Source organism: Somniosus microcephalus, chromosome 5 (genome assembly GCF_052327205.1).
Source record: "Somniosus microcephalus isolate GS21.2 chromosome 5, FLI_Smic_1.0, whole genome shotgun sequence".
Taxonomy (NCBI): domain Eukaryota; kingdom Metazoa; phylum Chordata; class Chondrichthyes; order Squaliformes; family Somniosidae; genus Somniosus; species Somniosus microcephalus.
Genome location: NC_140991.1, coordinates 221066465 through 221091147, shown reverse-complemented (window position 1 = coordinate 221091147; position 24683 = coordinate 221066465). Strand labels below are relative to the sequence as shown.

The 24683-nt window shown below is 41.1% G+C and overlaps 1 protein-coding gene across 1 annotated transcript in view; it reads right to left on the bottom strand.

Moving 5' to 3' along the window:
- nsun2 (NOP2/Sun RNA methyltransferase 2) overlaps positions 1-24683 on the bottom strand; it is a 48169-nt gene that overhangs the window by 5760 nt on the left and 17726 nt on the right. The window contains exons 6-16 of the mRNA XM_085988710.1: positions 23456-23540; positions 16775-16970; positions 15504-15578; positions 13151-13281; positions 12584-12657; positions 11353-11483; positions 10490-10586; positions 8963-9090; positions 8035-8127; positions 6234-6369; positions 4761-4841 (exon numbers count right to left, since the gene is read on the bottom strand). Of these exons, the coding sequence (XP_085844836.1) occupies positions 4761-4841; positions 6234-6369; positions 8035-8127; positions 8963-9090; positions 10490-10586; positions 11353-11483; positions 12584-12657; positions 13151-13281; positions 15504-15578; positions 16775-16970; positions 23456-23540 (1227 nt within the window). The remainder of the gene's footprint in view (positions 1-4760; positions 4842-6233; positions 6370-8034; positions 8128-8962; positions 9091-10489; positions 10587-11352; positions 11484-12583; positions 12658-13150; positions 13282-15503; positions 15579-16774; positions 16971-23455; positions 23541-24683) is intronic.

Here is a 24683-nt window from a genome sequence, read left to right as displayed (position 1 = left end):
CTAAAAATCAAGTGTTAGCGTCATTTTAGTGTGAGATCCACATTATTAATAGTTTTAAACACTTAATTGCTGCTTATCCAGTCTTATCTTATTTCCTAAGCCTAAGGTTCCAACACACATTCTTGATGGAGCCTAACTTATCTAAAATTTGTCTCTATTTAGTTATAAATTCAAAAAAAGTCATGTCCACCTCTTTCCCCCCACACCCCCAGCCAAGCGTCTGTAGACAAGAGTGACATGGTTACATCATAGACATGCATCAACTCAAGTATTTTGAAAATCAAACATGTGCAAGTCATAGCCACTTAACAAGTTAACTCTTCTGCAGCCCCAATAGTGCAATCACATCAAAACAATGCAACTGACCAGCAGCAATCTGAAGAGTTAAACGCAAGAGGTGGTAGGGGCTAAGGCTGGATGCATCCACCTCAACCAGATAGGTACATTCAGGATGTCAGCTACACAGTTTTCCTCAGGCGTAATATGGATTGATGATTCTCTGGGACAGTCTCCTTGCACCCCCAAGGGTGGGTTCCAATCTTCCTTACACCAAAAGCCTCCTTTCTTTGGTTAGGTTTCAGGGTTAAATCACAGACACCAAAGAGAACTAGGGAGTAGAGTTTCCGCTTTGGGTGCAATTTGAGCTAGTTGTGAGGTTTTTTCTTCCTCTCAAGTTTCCACTCAAACTCATTTGTGTAGCACTGAACGTAAAATCTGCCATGAACCAGCTCAACCAGGCAGCATTTTATGAAGCAATTTTTTTTTTTTTTTTTTTTTAAAGTTGTTTTAAAAAAATATTCCTCGATACATTTAAGAGTAGTATTTTAAGTGCAGTCGCACCAATGATTTATAAAGTGGCAGGATTACCTTACTATTTCAGCTCAATATCGGCCTTTTAAATATATCCCAACATGTTATTTACTTTACTCACTGCGACTGAGCTTCAATTTATTGTCAATCAGGTGTTCCAGATCTTTTTCCATGCACATCATTTTCTTTTCATTTAAGTAATCGTCTCTTCCTGGATGTTTTTGTCCCCATTTGAAGCACTTGCGTTTCTCTACACTGAATGTCGTCTGCTGCCTATCTGCCCAATTCCCAAGTATATTTCAAATCCTCCTGTAGTTTATCCTGTTCAGCTTCGGAATCGACCATTTTCATTAACTTTGTATCATCTGCAAACATTGCCATTGTGCTTGTGATTCCTAACTCCAGGTCATTTATATAAAGATATTGATCTGGCATCACTACACAAGGGGATATCCAAGGATTAGTAGAACTGTGGAAGGCAAACCTGAAGTTTGGTACAACTGTGGTTAGAATGTGAGGTTTGACTCACTGGCAGTCTCCTGGAGTGTCAGCAACACCGAAGGGAGGGCATGGGCTTCATGACATTGGGTGCAGGTTCTCATGTTTGGCAAAGTTAGTTTAGTGACTTTTGAAGGGATCTTTGCAAACAATTAATTTAATGTTTTATGATGGGTTCAGGGACATGTATCTCTGTATATGTTTCTCTTCCTCTTTCTCAGCTGCAACAAAAGTCTAAACATTCTAATTTTCAACTTTCCATCAGCAAGACCCCATCTGGAGTACTATGTTCATTTTTGGACACCAAACCTCAGGAAATATATATACTGGCCTTGGAGTGGGTACAGCACAGATTCACCAGAACGATACCTGGGCTTTACAGGTTAAATTATGATGACAGGTTGCATAAACCTGGTTTGTATCCCCTTAAGTTTGCAGGTTGTGGAGTGATGCAATCAAGGTCTTTAAAATGATAGCGATTAGATAGGGTAGTTACAGAGAAATTATTTCCCCTGTTGGGGAATCCAAAACAAGGGGATATCATCTTAAAAAGTTACAGCAAGTCCATTTAGGTGCAATTTTTCAGACAATGGGTAGTGGAAATCTGGAACTCTCTCACCCCCAAAAGGCTGCAAATGCTGGGTCAATTGAAATTCTCAAGACGGAGATCAATAAATTTTTGTTAGGCAAGGGCATCAAGGGACATGAAACAAAGACAAGTAAATGGAGTTGACGTACAGATCAGCCATGATCTAATCGAATGGCAGAACAGGCTTGAGGTGCTGATTGGCCTACTACTGTTCCTATAAATCACAACTGATAAAGAGCTATCAAAGTTCAACTAAATTTGTTGTTTGTTTAAAAGAACTTAAATTATGATGAAGAAAGACATTGTCTCACAGGTGTCACAAATTAGACAATAACATTTTGTCACTATAACAGTTGATAATCAGGAGCTCATTAAAGGCTGCTTCTCTTGACTCACTGTCTGGCAGGTGTTATTAATTAGTAGAACACTAACATTTTCTAACTGTGAATATGACCATCAATCTTGGTAATTAGAGGCACTTTGCTTCAAAATTCAACTCATTTATTTTTTGAAAAATGAACTCAAAATGAAGATGAGGGAAGATATTTGTGTGTCTTAGTTTAATGCACTCTCTGAAGTTTCTAGCACACAAAATAGCTAGGTGCATAATCAGCACTGTTCATTTTTCACATGCACACGTAAAACAGCAATTTGAAAAAAAAATCACTTTTAACTTTGCCTGAATAAAGTTTCTGAAATTTATACTTTAGTTTTTTGAATGATTTTGGAAAGTAATGCAGAAGCAAGAAAAAAATTCCAGCAGTTCTGGTACTGATGCATCTTGGTAAGTATGTACATTGCACATGCTGAGACTGCACAATCTAAATTCAGCTAACATTATAATTCAGGGCAAAAATATCTACATATATTACATAGGATATACGGCACAGAAACAGGCCATTCGGCCCAACCAGTCCATGCTGGCGTTTATGCTCCACACGAGTCTCCTCCCGTCTTTCCGCAACTAAATCTATCGGCATAACCCTCTATTCCCTTCTCCCTCGTATGCTTGTCTAGCCTTCCCTTAAATGCATTTATACTGTTCACTTCAACCACTCCTTGTGGTAGCGAGTTCCACATTCTCACCATTCTTTGGGTAAAGAAGTTTCTTCTGAATTCCCAATATGATTTCTTGGTGTCTATCTTATATTGATGGCCTCTAGTTATGCTCTTCCCCACAAGTGGAAACATTCTCTATGTATCCACTCTCAAAATTTTTCATAATTTTAAAGACTGCTATTAGGTCACCCCTCAGCCTTATTTTTTCAAGAGAAATCCTTTCCAGATATGTATACCCTCGCATTTCTGGTATCATCCATGTAAATCTTCTCTGCCCCCTCTCCAGTGCCTCTATATCCTTTTTATAATATGGCGACCAGAACTGTACACAGTACTCCAAGTATGGTCTAACCAAGGTTCGATACAGGTTTAGCATAACTTCCCTACTTTTCAATTCTATCCCTCTAGAAATAAGCCCGAATGCTTGGTTTGCTTTTTTATGGCCTTGCTAACTTGTGTCGCAACTTTTTACTGATTTGTGTATTTTACTCCTAGATCCCTTTGTTCCTCTACCCCACCTAGATTCGCACCCTCCAAGTGATGTGACCCCCCTATTGTTTCCTACCAAAATGTAATACCTCACATTTATCTGTGTTGAACTTCATTTGCCAATTATATGCCCATTCTGCAAGTTTATTAATGTCCTCCTGTAACTTGTTGCAGTCCTCCTCAGTATTGACTATCCCCTCCAATTTGGTGTCATCCGCAAATTTAGAAATTGTGTTGTTGATTCCGAAGTCTAAATCGTTAATATAAATTGTGAACAGCAGTGGTCCCAGCACTAATCCTTGTGGAACACCACTACCCACATTCTGCCACTGTGATTAGCTACCCTCTACCCCTACTCTCTGCTTTCTGTCCTGAAGCCAGCCAGCAATCCATTCTGCTACTTGTCCCCTGACTCCGCATTCTCTGACCTTGTTAATCAGTCTATTATGGGGTACCTTATCGAAGGCCTTTTGAAAATCCAGATAAATTACATCTACTGCATTACCATAGTCTACTCTCTCTTTACTTCTTCAAAAAATTCAATGAGGTTGGTCAAGCAAGACTTTCCCTTTTGAAATCCATGTTGACTATTCATTATTACATTTTTGGCTTCTACATGTTCTTCTATTTTCTCCTTAAATAGGGATTCCATTATTTTTCCTACCACCGATGTTAAGCTGACTGGTCTATAATTCCCTGGACATGTTTTATCCCCCTTCTTAAATATCAGTATTACGATAGTCCAAGTCCAGGTTTTTGGAAGAGGCTGAAGCCTTTTAAAAGTAGAAACTTGAAAGCATTAAAAAACACAAAAGACAATTTAGTGGATAGATGTAATCATGTTATTGTAAAATATGCAATTTTGAATTTTTATTTTGTTTAAGTGACAATTTTTATTCCAGAAATATGCTAAATTATTTTTTTGGGAAAAGACAGATGAGGTCCCTACAGGAACTTCACTGAAACAATTGGCGTTATGTTACAGATGAGATGAAAAGTCCGATCACAGCGCCACTTACAGGCATCACAGGTAATTGCAAAATGTGAGATTTTCCACAAGAGACGGTTACATCGGTAATGAGTTGCAAGATCGTATATATGAATATGCCTGATTTAAAGGACAATGAGCTCTTCATTTTTAGTAAGTCAATCTTAAAAATCATTTATTGTTCTAGTTACAAACCTAATTTGTGCAACAAAAATTGCACTACAAAGTTAATCGTCTAAATATTAAAAGCAAGTTATTTACATGTTAAACCCTCCAAGAAAAAATAGTATCACAGATATTCTGCAAATATGACAAAGCTAATATTACCTCTTGCGCTAATCTGAAGGCACAGCCAAACTCTTCCCCGTCATTATTGCGACTCAAAACTTTAATTCCAGTGTTGATCACCTAGGAGAACAAACCAAATTTATTACAGCACCCTCCAAATATTTTTTAATAAATTGAGCATTTAACTTTTCTTTTAAGTCTAAAAACATAGTTTGTAGTAACAATTATACAGCACCTTGAATGTGAAGAAACGCTTCACAAATAGACACAAATAAAATGGATGTTGAACCTCGAGAGAAATTAGAAGACAGTAAGCGAAGGGTTGAAGAGATGGTTTTGAAATTCGTTTTTTTTAAAAAAGGGGGGGGTGGGGGAGAACAGGTTTAGGGAGCGAGTACCAGACAGCAGACTCAGTTGAAGACTCTGCCATCAACAACAGGGGTGAAAGGAGTGTGGGGGTGGGGGAAGAGAAAGAAGATTGAAATCAAAGAAGTGGTACATTTGGGAAGGAATAATGGGTTGGAGAAGGTTGAAGGGATAGGGTGAACCAAGGCCATGGAGGAATTTTGAATTTAACACATGGTCGTGGAGGGGCATGAATGTCTAATTCGAACATTTGGACACTTACATAAAATCTATTAGCAAAGACACAGCTTATGGATTTGAAAGTTTTGTGTTTAAAAAGTATAAAATATAAATAACAATTTATACATGGTCAAATGGCACACAGAATAGGTGGTATTTGAACATGGCCAGCCAGTTCCTTGAGTTTTCAGCTCTCATCATGATGCTGTGCAAAAACAACTACAGCAATAAATTAACTCAATTCAGGACTAGCTTTATTCCTGTATTAACCATATAAATCACAGTAACATTAACACACTTCAATTCTGCTTGCCATATCATATTCACCCCCTTAACTTTAAAAAAAATGGCCGTAATTTTCTCAAGGGAGGTGGGTTGAGGGCCTCACAAATTGTGTGAAACCCATCCACATGCAGTTAAAAACAAAATGGAGGTTAAAAAAAGAGGCTTCCAGCCTCATTACAGTATTTAAATTGACGTACCGCCCCCTGGGAGCGGATTGTTTGCCCCCCCCCCCCCCGTCAAAACTGGAAGTGGACGGGATCAGGTCAGGAATCCCATTTTTAACCATTTAACTGCCCTCACGCTCCAAACTCACTTTTCTTTTAGGGGAAAATGCTGGCCAATATTACACTTTACTCCACTAATAACTTATTTCTAACTTTAACACTGAGTATTTTAAGTTTACATTCATTAAAAAGGGTTTTCACTAGCTGAAAATTGGCTTTAAAAGCAGATTTATTTAAAAGCGAGTCTTAAGTCTGAAGATTGATCTGACAAACTGTCTGTCGTAGACCAGGACAATCAAAATATGACAAATTAGGAAAAGGCCTTGACAAATGAGAATGTTCAATGATTCCCAAAGTCTACCAGTACAGTACAAGTTAGAATTCAAGACAAATAAGCAATAGAAAATGGTCAACCAACCTTCATTCGTTCACTATTATGGAGAAGCACATTTCTTAGTTCCTTTGAAACCATGTAGAGGTGACGCTTCTTTCCCTCATGTGTTCTAGTGAGGACATTCAACTTTGGGAAAGATGGATCCAATTGATAAAATTTCCTATTAAAAATTGTTCCAGTATTTTGATAAAATGTCTGTTATATATTTCCTCATACAGCAGATAATCGAACAGGTACTGACACGATAAACAAGCAGACATGGCCCACTAAAAGCTCAGTATGTTTCAAATACTTGGATTTATGTTGGACATGTTCTTACCACAAGTTCAATATGTACATTTATAATTCCTCAGTTTTGTTAGTTATATAAACATAATGCCTTCACTAGCTTAATCAGCAAGCTGGACATTGTGCACTCACACTCTCACTCAATCTTGTGACACCTAGAAAGACCTCATTCCATTACTTTTAATGGGCAACACTCGTGCCTGGCCATTCAGCTCCTGAAATCTGTTCCGCCATTCAATTAGATCATTGCTGATCTGTACCTCAACTCCATTTACCTGCCTTTGCTCCACAGCCCTTGAACAGTGCTTTCTGATTTCAGTCCTGAATGGCTACCGTTTCACCTCAAACTCCAAAGCCCAGGTTTAAATCCAGGTTCCGGACATGCACACATCTATTTGCTGGCCACTGCCACCCCACATACCAATCGCTAGCCATCTCCAAACTATCCCCTTCCCTCTACTACCAACTATACTCAAATACCCATTACTCCCAATACCTACCATCCAGACTCATCCCGCCTTCAGATTTCCTTTCCCCCACATCCCCACCTCAACTACTCACTACCCTTCTACATGTAGGCAGCATTGTCAGAGTAACATTTTATGACTCATTAATTTAAGTTGCACTCTGCTTAATGCTCAGTTTGCAAGAAAATGCAGTGACACATTTTAACTAGTGTCCCCTATAGACTCCTCAGATCTGAAAGCTACATTGCTTAGTCACTCACTGAATATTCTTATATTGATAAAGATTTTCATTATTGGACCTACCAAATTGCAACATTTATTAAATTAATCTTTCATTAATGTTAGGCCACTGCTAGTTGTCATAACATCATGATGAAATTCACAAAATATAAGCATATGAAAATATTGTAACACTGACAAGGTGGCATTTAAAAAATATATATTTTAGGACTTCAGTGTGCTCTTTGCTTTTCAAAAGGATGTATATAATCTTACTAGGATAGGACTTGGATCAATGGCTCTTACTGTCCTAAAACTGAATCAAGAACAACAGGCCATTAACTTAAAATTAGAGCTCGGCCATTCAGGAGCGAAATCAGGAATCACTTTTCCACAGAAAGGGTAGTAGAAACTTGGAATTCTCCTCCTCCTCCTCTTCTCTTCCCTCACAGCACCCCCCCCCCCCTGCCCCACCAAAAAAGGCTGTGGATGCTGGGACAATTGACATTTTCAAGATGGAGGTTGACAGATTTTTGTTTAGTAAGGGGATCAAGGGATATGGAGCAAAGGTGGGAAAATGGAGTTTAGGTGTAGATCAGCCATGATCTAAGTGAATGGCGGAGCAGGCTCAAGGGGCCAAATGGCCTTCTCCTGTTCTTAATTTTCCTATGCATTGAAGTTCAACAAGCTAGACTCAGTTAGTATTAGTATGGACAACTATAAAGTGACCAAGATGGACATGAAAATGCAGCCCAACTCAAAACAGTAGGAATTAATCATGGGCCACAGCTAAATCTTTTCATTCCCACTCAGACAGCAAAACCGGACCTGCACATCCAAAGTCATCTTACTGAATCGGTAGAAATATCGGATCATCTTCACTCAGGAACACAAACGGATCTTCTTTGAATCCAAATAGTTTCATTTTCTTGGATGGCGGTGGACTAAAGAAGAAAAGATAATGAAAAAATGGAGTTTTCACACAAGAATTACTTTGATGCAATATTTACAAGAAATTGCAGAAAAGATACTCACTCACATCCCAATTCATCGCTTTCAGTCTCGAATATGCCATCATTTTTCACCCCTTCTATGGTAGCAATTAAATATTGCCATATGCTCAAACGGCATCAGTATTTAAAAATGTTAAAAACCAGAAGTTTTTTTTTAGTTTGGTAACGGACCATTTAAACACAGAGACCGAGAGGAAGAGCTACAAATCGTATGAGAGTAGTACTTGGACTTCATAAATATTAAGCATATTAAACAAGCTTGACTGCTTTTTCAAACTCTAAGTGGCCAATGTCAGCCAGGAAAGTTAAAAACCCAACAGGTAATTGCATTAGATTTTAGTGAGTAGGGCATGGGGAAGGGAAATAGAAAGCTAAAAAAAAAAGTTCCCATCTTCTAGTTTCTTGGATGTCCTTGAATCACAACTCAAACTATACTTAGAAGGTGGGCAATTTGCACAATGCCTACAAACAATGCTCTGAAACCAGCCACTAAGAGGTACAGCAAAACAGCCCAGAAGCAACTCACCCCAGATTTTCCTTTCTCTCACTATGTGGAAGCACCTATCCTCTGCCTCCCCCCAGCTACATGGCTGACCACAGAGGATTAAGAGCACAAGCCCACATTGTGTCATTTCACAACACGGACTTCTGGGGCCCTTGAAAGACTTAGACACTGTGCCACATTTGCAATAAGCAGTCTTAAAATGTACAAGAGGCAAGTGACATTGGAACAAAATGCTCAGTCAGCTCCACACATTATACTTACCAACAAATACCATCTTTACTGGATGATTCTTCTTCACCATCATCAGTTTTTTTAGTTTCATCCATTACTGCAAGTTTCTTGTCCGCACCTTCAACTGGGGCATCAACAGCTGCTGTTTTGTGTCTCAACTGCCAAAAATACACATTAAAATGGTTGCTAAATTAACTTTGAAAAGATTGGTCCTCTACAACCACTTGTGTGCATAGTCTCTCTGGCTCTTCTAGCAATCATTTTTCTTCAGACGAAGTGGGAACCCAAGAATGGATTTCAGCTATTGAAGACTTGACATCTTCAACTTTATATGCATATCCTTCCACTTTTTGCAAGAAATCAGTATCTGGATTATTAAGATTTATTATTACATGAGGCATATGGGGGGGGGGGGGGGGGCAGCGAAATGGGGATGGGGATGGAAAGCTGTCAGGCTCATCAACCCAGTCCTTCAAAGAGTCTCTACAGAGCCAGTAGTTTATGGTGACTGGAAAATGTCAAATTCCATATTTAACAGAGAAGGTGCCACAGTTTTTGCCAATATTCTGGGGATTGAATTCATCAATTCTGTAGAATCTTTTTGAAAACCACAAATCTTTCATCATGCACATATACAACTTCAATTAGAGTTCATTAGGCACTCCGTTCAGTATTGCACTTGCCACAGGTTGACTGTGGACTAGGAGTACCTCACTTGCCAGCTATTGAAGCTGGTAAGAATATGGTTTAAACCAAGCATAGTCAAGCAATGTTCCGCGCTGCCCATTCAAAATTCCACGCATCCGCTTTTTATTTTCCAATTTAAAAGCCGGCTGCGAGGGATCCCTAGAGCACTACATGGCCGCACAACTTAAAGGGAACACTGTAGTCAAATATAGCGTCCAGGGCTGTGCTGGTGGGGGCGACATTCCTGTCTCTGTTAACAAAAACAGTTTGCAGCGTGGAGATAAGGGACGTAGTTACTATGGAATCAACAAAGATTCAAATGCAGAGATGTCAGTTACAAAAAATAATCTTTGTTATAAAATGGGATTAGATTGCTCTCAAACAGGCCACAACATAGTTGAAATGATTAATCATAGATCTTTTCCTTTAAACTCCTGTCCCCCCACCCCCCCAACACAAAATAACATGCTTCTGCCAAGCACAACATTCAAGGATAAATTGAAAGTCATCATACAGGCAGCTTAACGAAAAGGACAACAGTTTTAGGATAGTCTAATTACGTATGTGCCAATATAGATTGTCTAAATAATTGCAATGGGGTGCAACAAAGACACTTTCTTACAGGAAGCAGGTAAGAACTAGAGGAGGAAAAAAAAGTTAGCCCTAACAGCTCTTGTACAACTCCTTGCAAATCACTCCGTCCAACAGGCAACGGACGAGCACGGCCTACTTTCTCACTCGAGTGCATAATGCATAACAACATTTGTTAGTGAACTGTAAAAGATGGGAATAAAAAGTGAAAAATATAGAAACATTTCAATCACAGAACATTTTTTTCCCCAAAGGTTACTAACAGGCAAACCACCTTACCTTTGGTTCTCGCTTATTCCATGGCATTGGAGCTTTTTTCTCCAAAACAGCTACAAAGAATCCTCCAGTATTCTGATGATGAGGAAGTATCCTAATGCTGTAAAAATTTGGATAGTCATACAAGGAAGAGTATAGCTGCACGTTTTTCATTTATGTGAACCAATGCAACAAATTATATGATTTTTCAAATATTTATAATCCTATAAAAAAAAACTTGAAAGATAATTGTAAAACAATCAAAATGCCAATAAAGAGAAGCAAGGAACCAGAGGTTTTAATATTTTGGCAGAGACAGAAGTGTGTTTGTTACCCACTTCTCAATTTTCAGTTTCCTTCAATATAGCAATCCTGACCAAAACCCAAATCAAAGCACATTAGTCAAAATATTATGGTTAAGATTACAGTTTATGCAAACTAGAACCTAGGATAATTTCACAAATTAACAAAGCTACATGCATAAAAATTTTATACAGAAAATGTTTTGTCTCTTTGGTGAATGATTTACAAGCATTTAAAAGTTGAGCCAATGTCTCATATTTGAAAGTAATTTTATATTTTCATAAAATACCTTTTTAGTGCTACTATAGTGGTTTAAAATAAGCGTGGTATAGCATGGACAAGGTTAACAAGCCATAGTGGAATAAAACGCCTTGTAAATTTTGTAACGATGGACTGAGGCTTATGCTAATCATGGACATGGCCAAGGTTAGTCTCAAATTCAATTAAATGAAAAACTCATAAAACATGAACTACACATTCCTATTTAGGAGGCTCCACAATTTAAATTAGTTATAATTTTACCTTCAAGTTTAAATATTGTATACATCGCATTAGTACTATCAAAAGAACCAGCCACGACTAACCATCGCTCCAGATTCATTATTTTGAGCTTTTCAGGGTCTTTGGTTGGGAACATTGTAGGGCGGATCTGTGTGTGTTTGTTCTCTGGCACCTCGGACCAATCAGCATACCAATGTCCTTCTCTTGTCATTACCTGAGAGCAAATAGATTTTACAATCAAAGAATAAAGCAACTCATTCAATGTGTGCAGCAATACAATAAAAGTTATTTTAAAAATTAATTTGCAGTCTCCTTATCTTCACATTGCCCCCCACTCCACTCGCTGCAAGCCAAGATCAGCAAACTCAGTATTGCAGGAGGGGAAGAGGAGAAAAGATGTATAAAAGTCAACCAAGACTGGAATTCAAATTCAAGCCCTTCCATTCAATGGCAAAGTCACAAGATGCCACATTTCTAATTTTGACTGAACTCAGTTTCGATGGTATGTTGAAAGATTTAAAGTGATGACCTCACAGTGTTTCTACAGTTAAGAAAAAAAATCATGGGCCTAGAAATTCAGTGGGCTGCGCCACCCGTTAGCGCCTTAGGAGGGCACTTAGTGGGTTGGACGCCACTGCGCACGCCTCCCGCTAAATTTAGCGGTGCGCTAATGGCGGCGCTAGCCGTTAGTGCTGCGCCGCTATCGATGACGTCATCGGTGTGCGCAGCGCCCCGCTACTGCCCCGATCGCAAAATTTAGTAGCGCCCCCTCCTTTAACGCCGGTCGTTATTTGCGACCGGTTCAGGGGGGGCTTACCTGCGGCGGTAGAGTCGCCGAGGTGCGGGGCGGCCATTTTTTTTGCTGGCCGCCTGCCAGCACCTCTCCGCGCTGCCGTCCCCGGCCTCCTGAAGCCCCCCCCCCCAAACCCCCTCTCGGAGTGCCGGCTGTGTCCCAAGAGCCCGGCACTTCTCCTTGGTGCCGGGCTCTTTTGCCGGCACTCGCGATCGTCGCCCACGCTGCAGCAGGCCCCTCCCCTTTAAGAAGGGGAGGAAGGCCCACAGTGCGCCGTGCCGCAGCGTGTGGCGACCTTCAGCTGCAGCGCCCCAAGAGGGATGCGGGGCGCCTCGAGTAGCACTGTGCTTCCCTCTGGGGCGCTCAAACTGAATTTGCAGCGGGCGGCCGCGACTACTTCCGGCGCCCAGGCAAGGCTGGCGCCCCAAACGGGGTGCCACTGAATTTATAGGCCATGGTGTTTTAGAGAATCTTGGACAGGGGAAGGAAGGATAAAAAGAGGTTCAGCTCAAAAGAATTACCTTCCACGATGTTAAACCAGGCATCCTCTTCAACCCTGGCAACTCGGATGAAACGTCAATTAACTCGAGAGTTCCTACAACAAATTACCGTTTTGTCAACTAATCTGGAGCTTCAGATCAGCATCATCAAACATCCACATTAAAATTTCATCACTTAAATTTATTGGAGTGCAAAGTTTTATATACCCCCACAGAAGTCATAATTCAAATAAATTAGTTTAACAACTCACATAATTCTTATCTTCCCCTAACTCAAACCAACAATGAAAAACACCAGCTTTTATAAGAATTTGAAGTTCCTAACCCAAACTAGAAGTGAAATTAAAATTCAATGTGTCTTCAGTACTTTAGAGTAACAGAACGTTTTTACATGCAAGATGTAGGTATTCTCTTAAAGCATTCCATTTTCATTACAGTAATTTTAAAGAGCTCCAATCCAAATATTACAGGTTACATGTACTCTATTTGCGCTATTACATATTAAAAAGGACCAATCTATAATGATCTAATTATTTCAATTTTATTTTTAACAAAAATGCACTAAACGTAAATATTGGACATGCTCACCATCACTCTTCTCAAGAATAGCTGCTATAACAGCTTCATTTTCAATAGGGTTCAGAGAACAGGTAGAGTAGACCATTCTGCCTCCAACTGTCAACTGTTCCACACCACGGATTGCAATTCTCTGCTGTAAACTTGAAGATATGGAAGTTATAAAGCAGACAAAAATTTTGCTCTACAAAATGCCTGAGTAATTCAGAACTAAAAAAAAAATGTAAGGGCAAATACATAAACCGATAGAACACAAACTAGCATTGCTAGTTTTAATAAGATAAAGTCTACCACAATTTAGGCCAGATGATCCAGGAAAAAGAGCCAAAGTCTCCCAAACCACAAGATGACTAGCTGGACGCCGGGTAGTTTTTCTGAAGTAACAGACTTTCAATCATCCCAGGTGATTTCAAAAATTATGAATGCGCACTTCCTAACTACCATACACATGATTGCACCAGAAGTGTATTTGCACACCAAGTACTGATTCTTTTAAACTGGTTGCAATAAAAAGTGAACCGGAATTATTAGGCAATGATGTGTTCCTAATCGTAGGCTCAAACCACGCTCTTGGGCAACACTCCAGTGCTGTACTGAGGAAGGCCTTGTCTGCCTGCTCTTGTAGATGTAAAAGATCCTATGGCACTATCTGAAGAACAGGGGAGCTCTCCTAGTCAACATTTATCCCTCAATCAACACCTCTAAAAACAGATTAACTGGACATTTGTCTGTGGGACCTTGCTGGGTGTGCACTGGCTGCTGTGCTTACCTACAAAACATCTGTGACTAAACTTCAAAAGTAATTCATTGGTTGTGAAGCGCTTTGGGACATCCTGAGGACATGAAAAGTGCTATAACAAATTATTTTGTCTTCAATGTTTGTGAAATGTCCATTGTCGACTAATTAAATTAAAGATATATTGCCTACACATAGGCGAGGGATACAGAAGTTGACCTCTCTCTTTTACACCGAAGGCAAACTGTATTTTAGGAGGCAGCAAAGGAAAGTTGCTTGTATTTTAAAAGTCTGAACCTGCTTTGAATAGGAAGTGAGCCTTCATTTAGAGATTGTAAATTCTCATTTTTCACAACTGATGAGTGCAGGAAAATTGATTTGTCACGGAGAAAACTGTGTACTGTTCATTCATATATTGCATATAAAAAAGGGAACTACCTATTGGTTTGAAGCTAATGCCGTTTTGATGGAGTCCTACTTAGTCCACCATATAGTGACATGTGCAGATATAAAGAGCATTGGTTCTCTATCATTTAACTAGATACTGCTTATGGGGATGACCAGTCTTGCTGACCAAGTGAGTATACTTGTACAATATTACATCTTTATCTCATTTTAGAAAAATTAACAATGGTCCCAATATTGACCCCTGTGGAACTCTACCGATAACCAGCTTCCACCCAGATAACTTCCCACACACTATCACCTTTTGCCCAGCCGAATAATTACTGTCTATCCCATTGACCCACACCTTGCAAATCAGTCAATTACTTGGGACAATGCCAAATCCTGAAATCCTGCTAAATAACCTCCACTGCCTCACCCTTATCCACCAGATCAGCAACAGCCTCAAAATAACTCCACTAAAATGGACACACACAACCTGTCCCTCCTGCACCCATGTTGGCTCTCTAAAACAAGACTGCTGGAACTCAGAAATCCATTAGTCAGTTCTTGTTTGCCACTGCAAAGAAAGCAATAATGATCAATAAAACAGACCAATCTCTTAGAAACATAGAAGATAGGAGCAGGAGTAGGCCATTCGGCCCTTCGAGCCTGCTCCACCATTCAATGAGATCATGGCTGATCATCCAAATTCAGTACCCTGTCCCTGCCTTCTCCCCATATCCCTTGATCCCTTTAGCCTTAAGGAATATATCCAACTCTTTCTTGAATATACTTAATGAACTGGCCTCCACCGCCCTCTGTGGCAGAGAATTCCACAGGTTCACCACTCTCTGGGTGAAGAAATTCCTCCTCATTTCAGTCCTAAATGGCTTACCCCTTATCCTTAGACTATGACCCCTGGTTCTGGACTCCCCGACCATCAGAAACATCCTTCCTGCATCTAGTCTGTCCAGGCCTGACAGAATTTTATAGGTTTCGATGAGATCCCCTCTAAATCTTCTAAACTCCAGTGAGTATAAGCCCAATCGACACAATCTCTCCTCATACGTCATTCCTGCCATCCCAGGTATCAGCCTGGTGAATCTTCGCTGCACACCTTCCATGGCAAGAACGTCCTTCCTCAGGTAAGGTGACCAAAACTGCACACAATAATCTTTAGAAATAAATATAGAAGACACAAGCTGCTCTTCTCATAATATAGAAGGTAATTAAAAGTCTTACCCATGCAACTGTAGGCTGTTGCTGGTTGTCCACTTTCTCCACACATCAATATTCTTTCTTAAGGTTGCATCACCACTATAATTATTAAGAAGCGCATTCTCAAAATTCAGAAAGACAAGTTGACAGACTTATGTGCAGGTAATCCAAATTCAAAATCTAGTCTTGCACTTTATTTGATTTCCACTCACTGGACAAGCTTGCACTAGGATACACTGCTAATTTGAGAACTTCAATGGACTAGGGTGCTGCAGCTCAGTGGCAAACAAAATCTCAAAGAACAAGGAAAGCAGTGTCTGACAGCAAATTGCATGACAAAATCCATGGTTCAGGCATCTCTACCCTCCTGGACAGTGGCATTAGTGCATGTTTAACACAGGGGGGAGGGAGCGGGGTGTACGAGTACCTTGAGTACCAAATCCAGTACCTCGAGCAGCCAAATGCTCAAAGCTCAATCTTCAGTGCCAGGTACTGCTTAAACCGCTTTTCCTAAAATAACTCCATGTCACAGCAATACAATGGCACAGCTTGTCGGACAATTAATGGGCTACTAGAATGGCAAGACAGGGGTCCATACAAGAGAAATTCCCCTTTGACTCCAATGTATCAGGGGGAAGTGCCAAGCACTATTCTCCATAGCGAAGGGAAAGGAAAAATAAATTGGGCTGCTCTTGCACACACCTGAGCAGCTATGTTAGACATTAATCTGAGTATATATACATATACAAACACACACATTAAAAGAAACTACTGAATTTTAACCTTTCCTACAAAATGCTTATTTGGATGAGTTTTTGCCTTTGTTCATCTCCCTTTAAAACAATGTACAGAAATTACACAAAAACAAGCCATTAAAGTCGATCTTAAATATTCCACAGCAGTTAATTATACCTCAACACCACTGCTTCATTCACATCAACATACTCCAAATGCTCACAAAACTCTAAATGTTGGTAGTCTGTACTTCAATATCCAAAGAAAGCATCGGTTTGTAATGGGTTTGAGTGTCTTAATTGTGAAACATAATGAAAAGGACAAGCTACACGACATAACACAAATACACTTTCCTCCTTGTAATAAAAAGGAGGGAATCGTCACATGCAACTTTCCAAGAGGATAAATATCAAATCATGACACAGGGTGCAAAAATGGCATTTGTAAATGACATGCAACCAGATGGTGCATATTTAACTGTAATGAAGGGATCTCTTTCAGGAACTGAAACACAGTAATATACATTCCTAGCATTCACACCACGCAAAGACCTACTGTACCTGCATGGTACATCGCACAAAATCCGGTCATAGAAGAGAATGTCCCTCTGACCATCAGCCTCCACCATCTGTAATCTCGGGATGTTTGATGCATCATGATTTACGACCATAATGCAAGGGCTGTGCAAGCGCTTTGACTGATGAACCAACAGGTAACACCGCTTGTTATCAACGTCATTAGCAATTACAAAACCCTCTTACAAAACAAAGAAAACAAAATATTAGTATAAAACTCCAATGTGATGATACTGAAAAAAAAAATCAAGTCAGTAAATATGAAAAAATAAGTTATTCTACTGAGGACACAAATCACAGGGTTGAAAGGTCATTAAGAAACTACACAAGCTTCACTCTTTTTTGCACAGTCTGAATCCCTCGACTATTGCAGCCTTCATACATTCCTAGCAATATTAGGGGCACGGTAGCATAATGGTTATAGACAGGAGTTCAAATCCCACCACGGCAGCTGGGGAATTTAAATCCTTTAATTAAATAAAATCTGGAATAAAAAACTATCAGTATGAAACCCATCTGGTTCACTAATGTCCTTTCAGAAGTAAATCTGCCATCCTTACTTGTGACTCCCGGACCCACAGCAATGTGGTTGACTCTTCACTGCCCTCTGAAATGGCCTAGCAAGCCACTCAGTTGTAACAAACCGCTACGGAAAATAACAGTAAAACCGGCTTCGGACACGACAAAGTCACGTCCAGCCCAGTCGACCTTGCAAAGTCCTCCTCACTAAACATAGAAGATAGGAGCAGGAGTAGGCCATTCGGCCCCTCGAGCCTGCTCCGCCATTCAATGCGATTATGGCTGATCATCCAAATTCAGTACCCTGTCCCTGCTTTCTCCCCATATCCCTTGATCCCTTTAGCCTTAAGAAATATATCCAACTCCTTCTTGAATATATTTAATGACCTGGCCTCAACTGTCTTCTGTGGTAGAGAATTTCACAGGTTCACCACTCTCTGGGTGAAGAAATTCCTCCTCATCTCTGTCCTAAATGGCTTACCCCTTATCCTTAGACTGTGACCCCTGGTTGTGGACTCCCCCGCCATCGGGAACAGCCTTTCTGCATCTAGTCTGTCTAGTCTTGTTAGAATTTTGTAAGTTTCAATGAGATCCCCTCTCTTTCTTCTAAACTCTAGCGAATATAAGCCTAAATCGACCCAATGTCTCTTCATACGTCATTCCTGCCATCCCAGGTATCAGTCGTGAATCTTTGCTACACTCCCTCCATGGCAAGAACATTCTTCCTCAGATAAGGCGACCAAAACTGCACACAATACTCAAGGTGTGGTCTCACCAAGGCCCTGTACAACTGCAGCAAGACACCCTTGCTCCTGTACTCAAATCCTCTCGCTATGAAGGACAGCATACCATTTACCTTCTTAACCGCCTGCATGCTTACCTTCAGCGACTGGTGCACAAGGCCACCCAGGTCGCGTTGCACTTCCCCTTTTCCCAATCTATTGCCGTTCAGATAATAATCTGCCTTCCTGTTTTTGCCACCAAAGTGGATAACCTCGCATTTATCCACATTATACTGCATCTGCCCAATTGCCCAACTTGTCCAAATCGTACTGGAGTTTCTCTGCATCCTCCTCACAGCACACATGCCCACCCAGCTTTGCGTCATCTGTAAACTTGGATATATTACATCTAGTTCCTTCGTCTAGATCATTAATATATATTGTGAATAACTGTGGTCCTAGCATCAATCCCTGCGGTACCCCACTAGTCACTGTCTTCCACTCGGAAAAAGACCCGTTTATTCCAACTCTTTGCTTCCTGTCTGCCAACCAGTTTTCTATCCAAGTCAGTACCTTACCCCCAATCCCATGTGCTTTAACTTTGCACGCCAGTCTCTTATGCAGGAACTTATCGAAAGCCTTCTGAAAGTCCAAATACACCAAATACACTGGTTCTCCCTTATCTATTCTACCAGTTACATCCTCAAAAAATTCCAGTAGATTAGTCAAGCATGATTTACCTTTGTAAATACATGTTGACTTTGTCCGATCCGGTCACTATTTTCCAAGTGCTCTGCTATTACATCTTTTATAGTGGACTCTAGCATTTTCCCCACTATGGATGTCAGGCTTACCGGTCTATAATTCCGTTTTTTCTCTACCACCTTTTTTAAATAGTGGGGTTACATTAGCTACCCGCCAATCCATGGGAACTGTTCCAGAGTCTATAGAATTTTGGAAGATGACCAGCAATGCATCTACTATTTCTAGGGCCACTTCCTTAAGTACCCTAGGATGTAGATTATCAGGTCCTGGGGATTTATCGGCCTTCAATCCCGTCATTTTCCCTAACACCATTTCCCTACAAATACTGATTTCATTCAGTTCCTCTCTCTCATTAGACCCTATGTTCCCCATCTGGGGACTTGCACCAAAATGGGAGACTAGTCAAGCAACAGCCTGACAATCATACTCACAGAATCATACCTTTCAGCTAATGTTCCAGACTCCTCCATCACTATCCCTGGGTACATCCTGTCTCACCGACAGGACAGTCCCACCAGAACAGGCAGCACAGTGGTATACAGTCAGGAAGGAGTGGCCCTGGGAGTTCTCCACATTGATTCCAGACCCCACAAAGTCTCACGGTTACAGTTCAAGCATGGGCAAGGAAATCTCCTGCTGATTACCACCGAACGCCCTCCCTCAGCTGTTGAATTAGTACTCCTCCATGTTGAACACCACTTGGAATAAGCACCGAGGATAGCAAGGGCACAAAATGTCCAGTGGGTGGGGGACTTCAATGTCCATCACCAAGAGTGGCTCTGAAGTCCTGAAGGACATAGCTGCCAGACTGGGCCTGCAGCAGGTGGTGAGAGAACCAACATGAGGGGGAAAACCTACATAACTGCATCCTCACCAACCGACCTGGCACAGATGCATCTGTCCATGACAGCATTGGTAGCAGTTACCACCACACAGTCGTTTTGGAGATGAAGTCCCGTCTTCACACGGAGGACACCCTCCATCGTGTTGTGCATCACTACCACTGTACTAAATGGGATAGATTCAGAACAGATCAAGCAGCTCAAAACCGGGCATCCATGAGGCGCTGTGGGCCATCAGCAGCAGCAGAATTGTATTCCACCACAATCTGTAACCTCATGGTCTGGCATATCACTCACTCTACCATTACCATCATGCAAGGGGACCAACCCTGGTTCAATAAGGAGTGCAGAAGAGCATGCCAGGAGCAGCACCAGGCTTACCTAAAAATGAGGTGCCAACCTGGGGATGCTGCAACACATGCATGCTAAACAGCGGAAGCAGCATGCTATAGACAGAGTTAAGCTATTCCACAACCAACGCATCTGATCAAAGCTCTGCAGTCCTGCCACATCCAGTTGTGAATGGTGGTGGACAATTAAACAACTAATGGGAGGAGGAGGCTCCATGAACATCCCCATTCTCAATGATGGTGGACCCCAGTTTGCGAGTACAAAAGAGAAGGCTGAAATATTAGTAATCATCGATAACCAGAAGTGCAGAGTGGATGATCCATCTCGACCTTCTCCTCAGGTCCCCACCATCACACAAGCCAGTCTTCAGCCAATCTGATTCACTCCAAGTGATAAAGAAAAGGTTGAGCACACTGAATACAGCAAAGGCCATGAGCCCCGACAACATTCCGGCTGTCGTGCTGAAGGCTTGTGCTCCAGAACGAGCAGAGTCTCTAGCCAAGCTGTTCCAGTACAGCTACAAATCTGGCATTTACCCGAAAATGTGGAAAACTGCCCAGGTATGTCCTATTCACAAAAAGCAGGACAAATCCAATCCGGCCAATTACCGCCCCATCAGTCTACTCTCAATCATCAGCAACGTGATGGAAGGTGTCGTCAACAGTGCTGTCAAGCGCTGCTTATTCACCAATCTCCAACAAGAGAGTCTAACCACCACCCTTTGACATTCAATGGAATTACCATCGCCGAAACCTCCACCATCAACATCCTTGGGGGTCACCATTGACCAGAAACTTAACTGGACCAGCCACATAAATACTGTGGCTACAAGAGCAGGTCAGAGGTTGGGTATTCTCTGGCGAGCGTCTCACCTCCTGACTCCCCAAAGCCCTTCCACCATCTACAAGGCACAAGTAAGGAGTGTGATGGAATACTCTCCACTTACCTGGATGAGTGCAGCTCCAACAACACAAGAAGCTCGACACCATCCAGGACAAAACAGCCCACTTGATTTGCACCCCATCCACCACTTTAAACTTTCACTCCCTCCACCACCGGCACAGCGTGGCTGCAGTGTGTACCATCTACAAGATGCACTGCAGCAACTCGTCAAGGCTTCTTTGATGGCACCTTTCAAACCCGCGACCTCTTCCACCTAGAAGGACAAGAGCAGCTGATGCATGGGAACACCGCCACCTCTAAGTTCCCCTCCAAGTCACACATGATCCTAAAATGTTTTGCTGTTCCTGCATCGTTGCTGTGTCAAAATCCTGGAACTCCCTACCTAACAGCACTGTGGGAGTACCATCACCACACTGACTGCCGTGGTTCAAGGCGGCGGCTCACCACCACCTTCTCAAGGGCAATTATTGCTGACCTTGCCAGCAACGCCAACATCCCAGGAATGAATAAAAAATTCTAGCTGTCAAAAAAGGAAACTGACATCAGCTTCCATCAGTTTCAAGTCCAAGCAGAATGAGACAGGTTATACACAAAGTAGAAAACAAACAAAAGTTTTATTTTACATTTTATAACTCCTTTACTTTAATGGCCCCAGACCAGCTGCCCCTGGAAGATGAACTGTAGGAGCAATCAATAGCAGGTTTAGGGACTGTCCATAAATCATGTTTGCCAAAATTGCAATTTATGGATCCCAGCCAATTGTTTGCATTTCCAATGACCCCAAAGATGACCTCCAACCTCCCAGAAAAAGAATTCAGACATCAAATACAACTTACTTTAATTCAAAAACAGATTTAAATTATAGATAACGTTATCTGTGTTTATATAGGGCCGGATATTCCGGTCCCTACAGGCGAGTACGCTCGTGAACTCACCCTTAGGGACATCGGAAATGCCGGTTTCAGGCATGCACTGCGCATGCGCTGGATACCGGCATTTCCGATCTGTCAAGAAAGCTCTCGACAGATCCTCCGGCTGTGCTGGAGCAGGGCCTCTGCGGGTGGAGAGTTAAGTTTTTTGGAGACCCTCCGCCCGCAGAAAACACTTACAATTCTTGCTTTTACCAGGATAAGAGTTGAAAAAAGTAAAAAAAGTTTCCACTGATTTATCATTTAAAAATACTTTAAAGTAAGTTTATTTTTAGCCCTGTTAAAAAAATGATTTTTTCAAAAATTTAAATTTTTGTTTCAAATAGTTAATTTATAGTCATTTTAAAAATGTGATTTAAAAAAAAAAAAAATTGAAGTTTTACTATGTTTTGGGGGTGATCTCTATTCATATATTTGACTGGTCTTCCTGTCAAATCTATGAATGGAGATTCCCTTCTCTGATTGGCTCCCCATGGCCCACGTGATCCCAGGGACGCTGCGAACCGCCTGCGCCTCTGGGATACGTGCGCCCTGCACACCGGCAGTTTGGAGAGGCCCAGCAACGGAACTCTGCGCCTCCCGGGAGCCCTCCGGTCTAGGCGCAGATTTTTCCAAATTGCAGCACTCCACCCGCGGGAGGCCCGCGAACAGAATTTCTGGGCCACTATCTGACATTGTAATCAGCAAATAGCTGAAAATAGTGTACATATGCTTCAGCAGTACTCCGTCCTGTACGCATTTTCAGCTCCTCGCTCCCCCCACCCATAACCTCCCTCACTGGTGATAATAAAAGCTGCAATGTCATTAATATGCTGAAAGCAAAAAGATTAACAGTTTTCGTAATAGCATCATCAAGCCGAGACATATGTCAGGCAATGTACGAGGAGCAAGCGAACCCTCCCACTAGCCATCAATAATAATTGCTGCACAAAAGCAATTTATATGCTACTCTTCTTTGTAAGCACAATGAGCAATGCGGATTGAAAACATACATCATATTTTGCTAGAAACAGGGGAGGAGAGCACCACATTAATAATAATTTTAATTAAACAGAGCTCCATCAGGAAGAGAACCCAACTAAAGTGGCTCAGGTTTACGGCCCCCAGTTGCCTTCCAGTTTTGGACAGCTGCACATGAGTAGCAAAATTTGAAGTGCCTAAATAGAGAAAAAAAATATATAAAACCATAGACAACCTGAAACAGATTTAAAAAATACACATTTGTCCTGCTTGTGTATAACTTTCAAAAATGGTCAGAAACCTCATCAGGAAAATACAGCATTTTGCTTTGTACTTGAAACATGTTAAAATGTCAAATTCAGTGGAATTTTTGAAAAAAGAAATCAAGCTGCAACATAAACTGTAGTGTTCAATTATTAAACAAATTTCAAGTCAAATCAAATATTATAACATAAGGATCCACTTGAAAAAGACTTGGGTATTCATGTCTGGGATTAGCAGACATCTCACTTTTAATCTGTCATGTCACTGAAATGAGAACGACTTTGCTATTTACAGTATTAGTGAAGTGAGTAGCAGCCCCAGATAGTCCCTTCTTTAATAATAAAAATACTAATGTGAAGCCTTTGACACTGGAAAGTTTGAATGCCCTCCCATCAGAAAAAGGATAATTACCTGGGAAAGCAACATTCATGTCAGAATGCAGCATCTCAATCAGCTGAGCAGTTTTTGATCCGGGTGCTGCACACATATCGAGAATCTAACAAGGAACAAAAGCATTTCACAATGACACATTCACTCAATTTACAACAATCACTACATCCTGACCTCCATGCTCTTAAATTAACAATTAAAATCTCATCTTTGACAAGCAGGAAGAACAGTTTTTATGCATCTCCCAAGTCTAAGCAACAGCTACCACCTCTTACCTTTGACAGCTTTAGCATCAGTCCTTCACCGTCCACGTTCTTTTGGTCACTATACACCCTGATCGCCATAGAATTTTGCACATTTCCTTTATTGCTAAAGCTTCCTCCAAGAAGCTTGGTTTCCTTTTTCCATGCCAAATACTCACATCAATTCCTCCAGCTTTCTATAAAGCCCAAGTCCATTCCAAACTTAAATGCTGTTCTCATATCTGGGGCGGTCGCTCCAGCACCCCCACCTCCTCACGCTCATTAGCAAGAAACAAAAGAAACTACAATTTTGATAGGCAAGCCTCTAACTTCTCGCCTCCAATTCCCCCGCCCTGATGCTACTCTGGTCAAAGGTCCTCTGAATTTTTCTCCCAGATTCCTTCTAGCCTTCCAATTATGGGTATGCTAGTGTAGCATTCATGGTATTTGACCAGCAACCCAGAGGCTGTGTGCTTAAATTCCACCATGGCAAGTTGTGAAATTGAAAACAATTTGCTAATTTGTGGGCTAGCACAGAGAAAAAAAGTGAACCTGAAAGCTGCTGACTTGTTGGGGCAGAAATTGTGGTGTCTTCGATGGCGTACGCTCAGCAGTTTGCGCATGCATAAAACCCAGAACTTGCGATCTTGCGCATAAAACCCGGAACTTGTGAACTGTCAAGCTACGCCTTGACAGATCATATGAACCGACTGGAAAAAAATCACTTTGCTGGCGCAGGGTTGGGCTATTTGCCCAACAACTTCCCAGCAATTGACCACAAAACTCTTACGGCCTGCTTTCACCAAAGAATGGGTTATTATAAATCTTAAATTTAAAAATAAAAAATGCACAAGCACTTAAAATTAGTTTATGAAAATATTGGCCGGGATTAAAATGTTTAAAATTATTTTTCAAAAATGATTGTATTTGGTGTAATGAAGGGATTTTTAATTCATTTTGAAAATCAGAACATTTATATTTAATATTAAGAATTGTCTAAATTGTTT